Raw genomic sequence first — 14,627 nt, forward strand, 5'->3', positions numbered from 1 at the left:
AATAAATAGACTTGAAGGTCATAGTAACCATGGCAGGGTTACGGGAAATCCCAAGACTGTGGGTAAGGAAGGCACATATTTGGCTTGCTGAGCTGCCCTTTGGGATATCACTATTGAAGCACTGGGTCTGAACGGCCCCTTGGGGCTCAATCAGGGACATGCCAGAGGATTCCCAGTTGAACCTGGGGATGCTCCTAACCAAAGCTGTGCTTAGCATTAAAGGACATCTGCACGTCTGTGGTGTAGCCTGAGTCCTGCTTTCATTGTGAAGGGCCTTGTTGAGAGTAAATGCTCCTCTTAAAGATGTTGGGCCCTAATATAGAGAAGTGATGGGTTCCCAGCGAGCACCCTGGGGCACATGGGGACCTGGCTGTGGTGCTCCTCTTAATGGGTGATGCAGCTGCAGCACTGGGTAGAGCCCTCTGGCAGCCTTGCATCACTTGGAAATGCAGTGTCTGAGAGAGAGAGAGAAGGAGGTTGCTGGGTCTTCCCAGGGCATTTCTTACTCTTCTTTGGTACTTTGGGGGGATTGCCTAAAAGGGAAAGAAGTTGTTTGGCTGTAATGAACTAGATAAACAATTCCCCAAATAGATTAAAACTAACTGTAACTTAGAAAAGCGGGTAGTAATTATATTTTATTAGCTAGCAAAACACCATTTTTTTATTTCATAAGATAATTCTGTGTAAATCACCTTAATTAGAAGTGTCAGACGAGCCCGTGAATATCGTACTTAGTAACTAATTTCCTATGTACAGGTTATAATTTAAAACACATGGATCACTCGCCGAGTGGAAATATGCTAGCCATGAAATAATGTGAGGAGTGTTGGGGTTATTACTATGTAAATGTGTAATCATTTCAGACCACTGCAGCCTGGCTGGGTGATTAAAGAGAATCCCAAGGTCTCCAAAGATTGTGCTGTCTGCAAGGGCCTAGAGCAAAAAAACTTTAAAAGGCACCGAAAAGTGTTTGAACTTTAAAGGTCTTGATTTCCCTTTTACCATTTTTAATTTGTCTGCGGTGTTTATGGAGGGGAAGGTTTCTCTTTGCTGACGGCCTTTCGATCCTCAGCCTGCTGCCAGCATCCTTAAGAGGCGTGGGGGGCTGCAGCCCTCGTAATTCGGGGGCTGTTTAACAGGATGGAGAAAAGCACCATTAAATTGCAGGATCTAGGTGCTTGGATGACCAGGGCTTGCACCCATCCCTGACCCATCTCTGGAAATAAATAAAAACAACTTGAAAAGTCTAGCGATAGAGTAGGGCTACAGTGCAAGAAGGAGGGTGGGGGTATTAATAATCCTCCAGATGAAGAATAAAATAAAGTCTGCCAAGTTATCAAAACCAGTCCCCTTCCTTATCGGTCCCAAGCAGAGGCTTGGTGTTTTGGCTGACCAGAGAGACTCTCACTCTGAAAACGGCAGTTTCCTGGCGGTAATGTCGTTTTTAGGAGGACTTAATGATGTTCTTCCCCTTCCCCTTGAAAAGAAATAATTTTAAACACCTTTAACAAGAAAAGGGAGGAAATGAGTTTGGTTTTTTAACATGGCATTTGGATTATAAAAGTTGTTTCACACTTTGTGCGACTGAGAAGTTCAAGGTAGTGGTGGAGATGTAGAGGGGATGGAAATCTTTCCCATCATGCTTGTTCTTGTACGGGCTGGAGGTGGTGCAAGGTCTGCATCTCAATGGGCAGCAGAGACTTAATTCTGCTCTGTGCTGCCTCCTGAGAGCAGGGGGCAGAGTTGGGGGACAGGCCACGGGGGCATCCTGTAACCCCCAGCGAGCATCCAGCAGCACATCCCCTCAGGGAACTGGGGCTGTGTGGGAGATGATGTCCCAGCCCATCCATTGGTGGTCTCCAGGAACTGTAGCTGGGAGTGGAGCTGTGGCATTTGGGGTGACCTGATGGCAATGGATAACTGTGTATTTCCACCGTTTCAGGGCTGGGGGCGGAAGGCAGTGGCAATGGGAGAGGAGGGGGGCCATAGCCCCAGGAGAAAACACCTTCCTCCATCCCTGCTCATTTCATAACACCCAGCCATCTGCCAAATCAAGGCAGATTAAAGCCAGCCAAATTCAATTTCTCCCTGCTGGCACTGCAGCTCGGCATCTGGGGCTAAAGTGTCCCCGACAAAGCGAACATGACAGGCACATTGCTTTTTTGTCACATCTAGTACCGTGTTGATCTTCTAAAAGTCTCATAAAAATTTATTGATGTCTCCCATATTGCTGTGATTGAGAAGAAAGGAGCGCGGGTGTGCGGAGCCGGGTGCGCGCGCGCGGGCGAGCGTGTGTGCGTGTGTATATTAATGCTTCTGAAGTAGATCTGATTTGATATGTCTTGTTCTATTGTCAGCATCTGTTTAGCGAGGCTTTTTAATACTTTCTGGCTGCCGATCACTCATCCTTAGCCTGGGATGCAGGCTTGCATACAAATTTTGTTATTAAACACAATTCCATTCCCCCCCCTTCCCCAACCTCCGCCTCCCCCCCGCTAACCTCCCCCTCCACCCACCCACCCATCCATCATCTCCCTGGGGCTATGGGGAGCTGGGAGCCAGCCACCCCACCGGCGTGTGCTTACAAGCACAGGCACTGGGCTTGGCAACATATTTCAAGAGCCTTTTGCCTGCTGCAGGTGCTTTGCATTGACAAATCGAATCATGGGGAAATAATTTATTTCCTAATGCTGTTTGCAGCATGTTAGCAGGAGAATTTACATGAGAGAGATTACTTTAATAACCAAAAAATTACAGTGCAGGCCTCCCCGCCATGTCGGCTTTGATATGTAATTGTTTCAAGTTTAACCTGTCTGGAGGGGGGAAGGTGTTATTAAATCTATAGCATCTCCCGCTGGCGAGGGCAGGCGAGGAGGAGCACTGTGGCAGGGACCTCCTTCCCTGCTAAATGGGGAACAAGCTGAATTAACAAATCACTCCAGCCTCCAGCAGAGCTGCTGCTTCCCCAGTGCAGCTGAAGCTGAGGGGATCTTCTTTCCCTTGCTCTTATGCTGATTTAATTCTCTTCTCTCTCCTTCCCTCCTTTTTTCCATTGTTCCTGACCCTGCACAGGGCTCGCCACCTCCACTCCCCACTCCCTGGCTTTCTTCCCTATGTCCCTGCAGATGTGCTCCCCGCTTTTCCCCAGGGCTGAGAGGAGCTATGCAAGCCCCAAGGAGGGGAAGAATCAGCATTTGATTCATGTGGCTGGGTTGGGGGACTTCCACTCATAGGGCCATTTTATTCCAGCTGGAGAAATAGTTGGCGCTGCTCTCCTTACCATGCCACTCCAGTCAGGGTGAGGAGGCTCTCGTTGGTCCAGTGAAGAGGAACGATGTGCTTTACTGTTTGACCTTGTGAGATCCCTCAAAGCACTCCCCTCCTTGTCCACTAGTTTTGTGATTCTGACCCCATTGTCTTCTCTCTTGGCAGCAAGAGCTCCATCCTGAAGGATGCCATGGCAGCGGGCACCCCCAAGGTAAGTGAGCACAACTCAGCATTCTTCCCGCCAAGGAATGCTCTTTACACCCCCTCATCTTCCCAGCCAGCTTCATGTCCTGCTACTCAGTGTCTCCCAGGAAGGTGGCCAAGCTTTGGGGCCAGCCAACACTGGGGAAAGCTGCTGTTCCCATTCAGCCACTGGGCTGGAGCATCCAAGTCCCTGCACAGGGCTCTGTGATCCTCCTCTCCTGCAGCCAAGGGATGGTGGAGCTGAAGGACTCGGCGGGCTCTGGGACTCCAGATTGTGTCTAATGACAGCTAATGAAAGCTGATCACACGCAGGCTGAGCTCAGCCTGGGAAATCACGTATGGGAGTTGTGGGAGCCAGAGCCATATGCCAGCTTTGGAAGAGTGGACTGGGCCTGCCTCAGAGGAGCAAAGCACACCCGAGGAGGAGCCCAGATCACTAAAAGACCCCGTCTCAGCCACATCCCCCTCCCCAGGACCCACCTCCCATCCCCTTGGCTCAGAATGCAGAAATACAATGTGCACAGAGCACTTTTTACTGATTGGTATTACTGTTGGCTGGACTTCATGTGACACAGCAGTGGGAAGGACTGGAGCTTGGGCAGGCAAGTGGGCAGCAGGGAGCACTGCAGGGGGCAGCTGGGCATTGCACAGCCTCTGAAAACCATGCTGTGCTCCCCAAGAGGGGCAAAGGCAAGTGGCCCAGGCTCTCCTATGCTTCTGGTGGCACAGTCCAAGCAAGGAAGACTCCCCGCTTCCAGACAAGTGCAGGGCATCTCTCATGGGAGGTGTCTTCATGCTTGTTTTACTAGAATCAACTTGGTCTCATTCTCCCTTGTTTTTTCTGGAAGCTTATGGTCATATTTTGGCATGTGATGTCAGAAACAAAGACTGACGTTTCAGCTCCAGGTTTTCCCCTTTGGGCTGGGTGTCTTGCCAAGCACATCAACGCCTTGTCTGCCCCACCAGGGGGGAGCCACCATGCTGACCTGAGTTCCTGGAAGGTAGGGATGAATCCCAAATAACCCCAACAATTTCCCAAACTGTCCAAGGGAAAACAGAAATCACAATGATACTCCATAGTGCTCTACACCTTTCTCTACTGCGTGACTATACTTGTCTCCCGTACCCAGGCCCAGGTAGACTAGGACGAGAGTGGAGACCTGGCTGTTTCTCCATGAAGAACAAGCAGAGCAGAAAGCAATCCCCAAACCCACTCACCATTGATAATCCATGGAGTGTGAGGCTGCCTTGGCATGTCTTGAAGGAGCTGGAAAGGGCACCAGCAAAATGAAAGCAGCTGGACTCTGCTATCTTCCCTTTCCCTCCTCATCAGGTCTCAGTGTAGATAACTCAATGGTCCCAAACACATCGCCTGTGAGGGAGAAGGACAGCTAGAAAGACAGATTAGCTGTTTGGAGGCAAACACAGTGAGTGACTGACAGAGACCAGATAAAGAAGAAGGTCCATCTCGCGGCAGGGCCGGGCTTTTGAAGTTTCCATTGACAAAGAATCCCATTTGCCTTGAGCGGGGGGATTAAACTGGGACTGGAGCGTCGTTCTATGTAAAAGAGATCAATCGTCCCCTGTCACCACATGGATCTTTTCCCTTTGCCCGTCACGTCTGGGGCTACGAACATTAACTTCAAGAAGCCAGGAGAGCAGGGAGGGAGAGGGTGAAATCAGGAAATCTTTCATTCCCTTCTCAGAGAGCTTGAAAGCCTCTCGGCCCAGGAGGATTCATTATTTCTAGGTGGCTTTTGCTGGGAGACAAGTCCTGTGTGGCATGGGAAGCACAGTGCTGTCACCTTCACCTGAGTTTGGTGTTAAAGACTCCTTTGTACCCAGGTGGGATTGAGGAGGAGGGTGGTGGGGAAATGAAGGCTGCTCTTTCCCTTTGTGCCCGCTTTATGTTTACAACGTGGGATGCAAGTAGCCCATCAAGATGTGATGTCCTTCTGAGAAAGTCCTGCTGTGGACAAAGCTGGGCCTCTGGACCACCCTTAACAGGGGTCCCAGGCAGTGGGATGGGGGACAGACCCCCAGGGTGGGCTTGGAGACCATGTCCAGGCACCCAGGCATCACTGGAGGTCTGGCAGGCACCACCTGGGAAGAGCTAAGACCTGTACCATGTCCAACTTCCTACCCTGGGCGCTGGTAGAAGGGGTTGAGAGGACCATGGGGACTGCTACAATGTTTCCTGGCCATTCCTTCTCCTGATGCCAACAAAAGGGGCAGCACCTCCAGCAGCTCAGCAATGGGAGAGGGGGCTGCACCTTCCCATCCCTCAGGAGCATCACCTGGCAAAACAAACAGGGGGCAGGCTGGTTTCACTCAGAGACATGGGAACTGGGATAAGGTGCAGGCTGGCAACTACTTTTGTGGTCACCAGTGGCTTTGAGTCTGCTTTAGGGCTCACGTAGGACCTTTGCTTATAGCACCACTACCATCACTAGTTCTGTGCTGGCCTAAGGATCTTCCTGGGGTGCATCTGGGGCAGGGGATTTAACCTCCCCACGGTCTGTCTCCTGGCTTGGCTCCCATCCCTTTCCCACAGTTGCCCCAGCAAATGCCTCTCCTGGCAATAAAAGCCCAGATGTAAATGTATGTTCCTCACTCACTGCTCCCCTGCCCCTGAAGAGCTGTCACTCACTGCACCGGGTCAATTTTCATGGCAATATGTCAAAGAAAATCCAATCACTCAACATGGGATGTGATGAATGCAGGATTATTGTATCAGATTCTTCTATTATCGGAGCCGACTGAGGCAGTGACGGTCAAGCGAGGGCTGTGAGCTGGGGGGCACCAGCCTGACGTCTGCTTGGTGCCCAGGCTCCCTCTCTGCAAAGGCAGCTCAGGGGGCAGTGCTGAGCACCAAGCTCTTCAGCACTCAGGATCCTTGTTTGCTATTAGAGACCAAGTCCAATCAATGGTGATATGCCAATGTGGACAAGACACTTGGACAAGCAGATTGTCACTCAGGAGGACACTTTCTGAAGGTTTGTCCAAGCCAGCTATGCTCCAGACCTCTGTGAGCCCAGAGCTTCCCTGAAGCACTCCCCAGCATGGCCAGAGGCTGGGTCTCAGGCAGAGCCGGAGGCAGGGATGTGTTCCAGAGGCACATGGACAACACCATAGGCTCTGTTTGGACTGGTTGCCCAGGGGTCTGTCTGTAGCTGTCAGTAGTTCCCCTGGGCATCATTCCTGGACTTCACACTCCCCCCTTGCCTTTCCCCTCTTGCCTTGGCTGCCTCTTGCAAGGTTTTGTGCAGGAGAGGAGCACACATTGTGTTGAACCCATTCTGATGAGGTGTCAGACCAGCTGTTCCCACTCTTCCTTGAGCAGCTGGTGGGAATTTTGAGAGTCAGTGTCCCCAGGTCCTCCTAGCTACCTAAGAGCACTTCTTCACTACTGCCCATGTGGCCTGTGGCTCTCCCTCCATGGGCTGTTGTCCAGGTGGGGTATCATCACTGCCCAGAAAGATCTCAGTCCCTAAATTTCAGGGTATTAACTGCAGACTGTTACCTGTCACCTAACAGGCAAACATATCCCCTGTGGAAGTGCTGATACTGACCACTGAAAGGGAAGAGACTGGGCTCCCTGAGGCATCCCAACTCCTGTGGCGGGTTTAGCCCTCGTTTCCCGCTGCTGCTTCCTAATACATGGCTGCAAATTGCCTTTCCCACTAACAGTCCAGCCCGCGCTCTGGCTCTTGCTGAAAACAAACACTGACGTGAGTGGCCACGAACAAAATCCATCTCATGCACCCAGCAGATGCTTGTGGCTGGTTTGTTTAGGTGTGCACCCAGCTCCACGGAGGGTGCCCGCAGGCAGGTGGCCAGCACACTGCTCCCAGACCTCCGGCAGAGCTGGGAAGCAAGCCACAGTGCCAGAGCCCTTTGATTCCCCCACCCACCCCCGTGATTTTACAGCTTCAACAAGCAGTTTGAGAGAGAATTACAGCATCTAGTGGGAAATTTGACCACTAAAGCCCTCCAAGGAGAAAGTGCTTCGAAGCAAGCAAGATTTGGAGCCTTAAACCTTGACAGAATGTCTGTATTAAGCCCTTCCCAGCTGCCTCACTCGAGATGAAATTTCTAGCACAATCATTTAACTTCTCTATATCACATCTGGTGGTAGGAACTGAAAATGGGTGTCAGGGCCCCAGGGTTTTAACTCCTTCTCCTGTGTCACAGACACACTGGAGAGGTTGAAGAAGTCATTCACCGTATCTGTGTCCCCCCCCCTCTGTAACTGTGATTTACAAGGAAAGATTAAAAAGCTAAATCTGGGTACTGTGGCAAAGCTGTGGCCAAGCCAGGGATATGAGAACAACCCATAGATACACAGAGGAGAGGAAATTATGTAGGATGAGTGTTGGCTGGCCAAGCTCCCTGCCATTTTGGGGTGATGAATACCAGAGTCACTCCAAAAACAAATCTCTGCCAGGTTTTATTCTATAAAGCAAATTACCCCATGAACAAACAAAGCCCCTTACTCCCCTTGGGCCAAACAGCTGTACCCTTACATTAGACTGGGGGAAACCACTACATTCGGCAGAAGAAGCAGAGAGGGATGTGGTTGTAGAGGGGAGCAGAACAGGCTGGCAGACCCCGACAGACTTGGGCCAGACCTCTTTCCCCCTCCATCTCCGGAGTGCTGATGGGCAGTTCTGCTGGAACCGTGTAGCTGGTGTCTCGTCCAAGAGGACCCAGAGCTCCATTACAATCCCAGATGTCACTGTAACATGAACAGAAATAAATCAGTAGCTCACATTTCTATAAGCTTGTTCTGCTTGCAAACCACTGGAATCTTTCAGCGAAGGCCAAAAGCTGCTGATACTACTATTTCTGTTCCCTTTTCACACCCTTCTCACATTTAAGCCTTTCATTCCTAGCTCCATCCCACCTTTATCTCTGCCAGCTAAAAGCCACTAGATAATTTTACCTCTAACTTTCGCGGTAGCAAATGTGGACCCTCCGAAAGCTTCTATGAAACTCAGCTCTAATAGCAGCATCTTTGTGTCGGGGATCCTCCAGCAATAACATAAAAAATGGCTGGCAGAGTTAAGGGAGAAAATCGCAGCAAGGCCTGGTATCACTCATTGCTTTCGGGTTACAGTTCCCAAGTGATAACAGCTATTAGCAACACTTTGACGGCTTCCCTACCGTGGAGGGGAGGGCAGGAGACAGAAAACATGTCAAGCCATCACCTCCATGTTAACTGATAAGTACCTATTTAGATGGCAGAGTTAAAGCTGAATGCATCAAGCAGGGAACACTTTGTGCCAAAAAAAAAAAAAAATTTAAAAAGGCGATATAGATACATAAAAAGCAGGGTTAGGGTATTTGTTCTGCTGACAGCAGCCGTGATGGATTGTTTAAGAAAAATAGACTCCTTGTGTTTTTCCAGGGCTATCAGAAAGCAGGACTCCGGCACTTTAATACTCTCAAATGACTGGCCTTGAGAGGCAGCAGAATGTCAGAGCCAGCGGCTGGGCTCTCCCAGCGCTGACACCTGCCCCGGCCGCCCGCCAGAGGCAGCGCTTAGGGCTGGGGGCGGCCGTGTGCCGGCAATTTCCATCCATTTCCTCGGGCTGGCGGCTGCACCCTGACTCCCGTCCCCTCCCCTCGTGCTGGCCCCGGCCCACGCCTGGAGCGCCCGTGGGTCAGGAGCCGGTGTCGCCTTGGCACGTGTGTCCTCGCTGACATTGCCTCCGAGCTGCCCACGGCTCCTCCAGCCCAGCAGGGAGGAGCAGGTCTGGGGATCGGCGGCCTGGGATCACAGCAGCTGGCACACCGGCTGCGTGATGGCACATTTGGCTCATACCAAACCTGCCCCTGCGTTTATATATAAACCGCGTGTTGTTCCTAGTGGGGGTGAGCTGCTGAAACACTCGCAGACACCGCAGCCCATCGCCACAGAATTGCACAGTCCACGGAGCATGCCGGGAGCGGCCAAGGGCGTGAGTGAGCCTTGCCATGTTGAGCAAGGCTTATGTGGTCCCTGCTCCCTGCCGGGAACCGTGGACACAAGCAGGTAAAGCCATACATCCAGATGTATCTCTTCTCCTTGGCACGGCACAGCTGTGCTCCAAGGGGTGGGAAGGAATCACTGAGCACGGCCATGGCTGCCCAGCATGGCAGGAGGGGCAGGGGGAAGGAGAGAGTACAGGGCTCGGACAAGATTGATGGCCTCGTTGCCATTAAGAAAAAAATTAGCCGGTGGCGGCTATCATATTAAAGGGTGAAGAAGCCGTGAATTATTTTCTTAAAGATCTTATCACTTACAATGATAATTTTACCTTCCAAAAGGCCACTTTTAATGAGGCAAGCCAGGCAAAAAGTCATGATTTAATGCCAGATTTTTTTTTCCAAACACATTTTACTGCTTTTTTGTCCATGTTTAAAAAGCGCCGGTGACCTTTTTTTATTTAGCTTGCCCCAGGTGTAATGCTCAGGCTGATCCTCTCAGGGTTTATAACCTCCACAGAGAGTGCCTCTACCCAATGGAGAGATGATTTAAAGAGGAGGGAGAAATATGAGGCTGCACCGCCGCTTGCATGGAGCCCTTGCTCTGCCTTTGGTGGTGGGAGCCGTGGTTTGACAGTGGAGGGGAGACCAGGGAGAGAGGAGGGTGCTCTCACCCCAGTATCCTCACTCAGACACACCTTGAAGGGGAGCTGGGATGTACTGGCAGTCAGGCAGAGATGAGCTGGCTGGAGGCCTTTCCCCAAGTGAAGGAACATCTCAGCATCAAGGCTTGTTCCCACCGTGCCGAAGCGGCTGGTCCCCAAGTTAGGAGCATCTCCACAGAGCTGTACAGCACACTGCCTGTCTGCACACAGAGCACCCAGCGCCATGTTTTTGGGGTGGGATGCCAGAATTTGGGTCTCCCCTGCAGCATGGGCATGCCTGAGGGCTGGGAGAGCACATGTAAAGCTATATTTTTCCTCCACAGCCACCTTCCCAGAACCTGGTTGAGAGAGGAATGGGAATTGCTTCCTTTTTTCTGCTTGCCTGAATCCGTCTGGGAATGAATAGAATGGGTGCAGGGGACAGCAAATCCTTAGCTTGGCGTGCCGTGGTCAGGCATCCTCACTGCTTAGCGATTGGAAAACAGCCTCAACATGACAATTGGGATAAAAGAGGCCAAAATTGGGATGGCAGAGAGGCCTAATGCAAGATTGAAAGTCACCCTGATGGCAAGTGCCTTTTCTAATCCCTTAGTCTCTGAGCCTGCATCCCTGCCTGCCCCCATGGCTGCCTGAGAGGCAAAGTGTGGCACAGCTCACGGAAATGAGAAAAACAAATGAAGTCAAGTTTCCTAAGAGTGAAGGGGAAGTGTGACTTGGCATCTCTAACGCTGTGTTTAACATGCCGGCGAGGTATTTAGAATTGAAGTGCTTGCACACAATTTAAAAATAGACAGTTTATTAATCTAAACTGCAAGTGTATGTAGAAGAGGCCTTGAGATTGACATCTTTGGGATTAGTTTAGCCCTGCGTTTTTCCAGAGGTCATTGCCATGGTGCTCAGGAGGTTTGTGGAATAAATGGGGCCGGCATTCTTCCCGGGACCACACGCTAAAAACTAATACATAACGTTTAATTTACTGTCTCCATAGCTAGCCCAACCATTTTTCACATAATAATATTGAATTAGAGCTACCAGAAGCTGAGGGGGGAACTGGAGGCGGGGAGGGTTTGTCTGTCTGTCGTCAGGGAATGGGGAGATGGGTATTTTTTCCCCTTCTCTAGAATACATTGGGAGACAAAACAGATTTAACCCTCCCAGCTCCAGGGTGCTTGGCTTATTAGAGGAGGGGAAGGGCATTACCATTGCTGCAGTCAGGGCTGTTGTTATGAGTCACAGCAGAAGGCTTTGAGCCCCATCCCTCCGTTTGATAGGACATGTGTAATCCTGCTTCTTCAAAAATGGTCCTCATTCTCCATTTAAAAAATAAAGAAACTGCACAACAGCAGGAGCTTGGGGTCTGCACTCTGAGGAAATTCTACAGTGGGCTTCTCCAGAAATAAGTGAGCTGTTCACCAAAATCCATCAGCAGTTGTGTTCAGCCAACACGAAGCCAGAGGGTCCCCCTGCTCTGCCTGTCTGTCCCCTGGGAAGTGGGGGCTGGTCTCTTGAGGTAGCCCTTACTGGGTGGCCCCAACCCTGTGGGCTCCCACTGGCCCTCCCAGCGCCTGGCAGCCCTGGGCTGAGCTGAGGAGTGAGCCAGCTCCAAAATGTGGTCAGCACAGCCCTCAGTTGGCAGAAGGGATTGTACCTGAGGAGATAACAAAGCATCCCAGCAGGCAGACAGTTCCTCTGTGACCCCTTTCAGGACATCACACCTCTCCACAGCTGGTAGAACCATGCTTTATGGCAGAGACCTGCAGTGCACACCAGGACATGACTCTTACCCTCATGACTCTTGCAGTGCTGACAGCTCATACCCATGGGGTTGAACCCAGCATCCCAAATCCCGCTCCTCCACCTCCATCCCAAGCCTGCCTTCCCTCCATGTCCGTGCCAACTGCACTGCTGTGCTTTTCTCACTGGAGAGCTGTCCAAGCCTGGGGGATTGCATCCTGCTGACTGAACCAATTTGTATGCTGAGTCATTTTTCCGCTTGCTCATATCTTTCCAAAAAATGCACATTTTTTCACATTTCATTTAAGCCCAGAGGCAAATGTTTCTGGAATACTTCCCTTTCTCTAAGGTATTATGCTTTTTAATAATGTTGTCACCACACTTGACCTGTCCAATTCAGATGATATCTACACTTCCCTTCACAAACACACACATCTCCGAGCAGTCATTTATTGTCAAATCTTGCCAGCTGATTCTCAGAAACAAACATCTGGAGAGCTGCATTTCCAGTGTACATTTTTTCACAATGTATTTGGCTATATTTAGCCTAGTTTAGCTAATTTATAATTTAAATTAGAATTTTAAATTGCATTTTTCCCTCAAACTATTCTAATAATAAAGTTCACTTGCAGCTCAGTGTACATTTCTTTAGATGCTGTCAAACCCCCACAGTAATTTTCCTGCTAGAGTTCACTGTGTGTAGAATTTAGACTTACCTACTATTGACTTGAAGTTTATCAGTGATTTCTTAGGTCTCAAATATCACTGAGCTTTTTAACCTTCTAAAAGGCCCTTTTTTTTTTTCCTGTGCTACTTATTAAAATAAATAGCATCATTACTGAAGGAAAGGGTAGTTGCACTGCAAAGGTGCTGAGAGCTTTAGTGTAGTTTACAAAGCCATTGAGAGATTTAGTGGCACTTAAAAGGGGTGGACAAGGACACGGAAGCACTGCTCCACCTCAGCACGTGAATTTCTGGTGGTGTCCTCAAGTATCATTTCCAGCAGGGACTGATTCTGCCCCAGCCACCAGACCTGCGAGAAAAATGACCGTCCCATTGTTGCCTGATTCATTTGTGCTTTGCTAGACCCAGCAGCCTGATTCCCTTGTGGGGCAGAGTCCACTGGGAAGACCAGAGCCAGCCCCACAGCCCAGGATTCCATCCCAGTGCAGTCCCATAGCCTGGCAGACGCTCTCTGTGGCTTTGAGGACAGAGACAGAGAGCTTGGCAATGCTCACAGCATGAATTTCTCCTTTCTCTTGCAGTCAATTTTGTTGTCGGCCTCAATCAAGCGGGAAGGAGATTCTCCGACAGCGTCACCCCACTCCTCAGATGACATCCATCACTCGGACAGATACCAGGTAAGTGAGTGGATGCCGTTGCCGGTCTCAGCCTTAGGCAGGGAGCCAGCTCGCCCCAGTGCCCACAGCTCTCTGTGTGAGAGCTCTGCTCTTGGCTGTACATCACTGCACCAGCTTCCCTGCCTGCAGCATGGGGACGTGAGCACTTGGTCCCTCACAGGGCTGTGAGCGTGTGTTTCTGTCTGCAGAGTCATCCCAGCTCCAGCTTGAAACCACAGCTGTACAAAACCATCTAAATAGAGGTTTCTGTTACATTATATTCATCATCTCAGTAATTTCCCTGGCTATGTTTATCATTACCCACCCCATGCCATTGAGAAACTTTCAGAGAAGCGACTTTTTTTTTTGTAAAGAGTGAATGATGTTAGTCTGCAGCAGGCCAGAGTTCTCCATTTCACTGGTGTGCCACTGCCCAGCAAACTGACTCATGACTTGCATCCAAAACAATGGTTTTGGATCATCCACAACCATGCCACCTTGTTTTATAAAACACTCTGCCCAGAGGAGCAGCAGGTCCTGACTTGCGATGAAACAAATAAAAATTGAGGGAGATGGAGCACGAAAAGAAGAGAAAGGTAGCAGCACAAGTACACCTTGGTTGGTTGTAAGTCTGTCTGTATTTTTGGGGCAGGCTGGTGCACTTGACTCTACCTCAGCTCACATCCAAACTGTTTGGCTGCAATCCTGTGCTCAGCCACTGGCTTCAATAAGCTCTGAAAGGCAGCAGATAAATTAGTGGAGGTCATCAGCACAGACCCCGCTGTGTGGACAGGCTGGGTGGGCCGAAGCTGTACCAGCGTGACAAACACCCGTCACCCTGCATCCTGTGTGCTCTGCATACCCATACCCAGTGCCCAGGGTCAGGCAGGTGGTCACATCTTCCTGCATCAACTACTTTGCACGTGTCAAGTCTTTATTTGGCGGAGAGAGGCTGATGACCACATTTGGGGCTCTTAGCTGAGCAGACCCAGTTACAACAGGTGTTCCTGAAGATAGGTCCTGTTGGTAGCAGATTTGTACATTTGTTACCCATTATTCCATCATCTGTCCTATTTATTGGTGATATTATCAATTGTGGACCAGATCCTCCATTGCTTGCTACGTATTCCCGTGTGGCTTTCAGTCATAACTTGGTGTCACATCCCAGCCACTTTACCCTCCTGTGAACAATAAGGCCCGGTGCAAAGTAAGAGGAGCAAAACCCTGCAGAAGATACAGAAATGCCTGATTCAGGTAATCCTGCTCTCTTTCCTGCCTTGTTTATTAAGGCTAATAAATAAATTACGTTCTTTTCGAAAGGGCATGGAAGAGACTTTTGCCATGGCTCCCTTTGTCAGAGAACACCCCTCCTTTCCCACTCTGCCAGACGTGAGTCTCTGTGAAATTGGTGGCCCCTTGCAGTCCTCTTTTCCTGTACATTTTTATT

At 50.2% G+C, this 14,627-nt stretch overlaps 1 protein-coding gene across 4 annotated transcripts in view; it reads left to right on the plus strand.

Annotated features, from left to right (window-relative positions):
* The window catches only part of RNF220 (ring finger protein 220), a 214,386-nt gene that overhangs the window by 140,109 nt on the left and 59,650 nt on the right, over positions 1–14,627 (plus strand). For all 4 annotated transcript variants that reach the window (XM_032696602.1, XM_032696603.1, XM_032696600.1 and 1 more), the window contains exons 3-4: positions 3,433–3,478; positions 13,106–13,201. In XM_032696602.1, coding sequence (XP_032552493.1) covers positions 3,433–3,478; positions 13,106–13,201 — 142 coding nt within the window. The remainder of the gene's footprint in view (positions 1–3,432; positions 3,479–13,105; positions 13,202–14,627) is intronic.

The sequence above is a fragment of the Chiroxiphia lanceolata genome, chromosome 9 (assembly GCF_009829145.1).
Source record: "Chiroxiphia lanceolata isolate bChiLan1 chromosome 9, bChiLan1.pri, whole genome shotgun sequence".
In the NCBI taxonomy this organism is placed as follows: domain Eukaryota; kingdom Metazoa; phylum Chordata; class Aves; order Passeriformes; family Pipridae; genus Chiroxiphia; species Chiroxiphia lanceolata.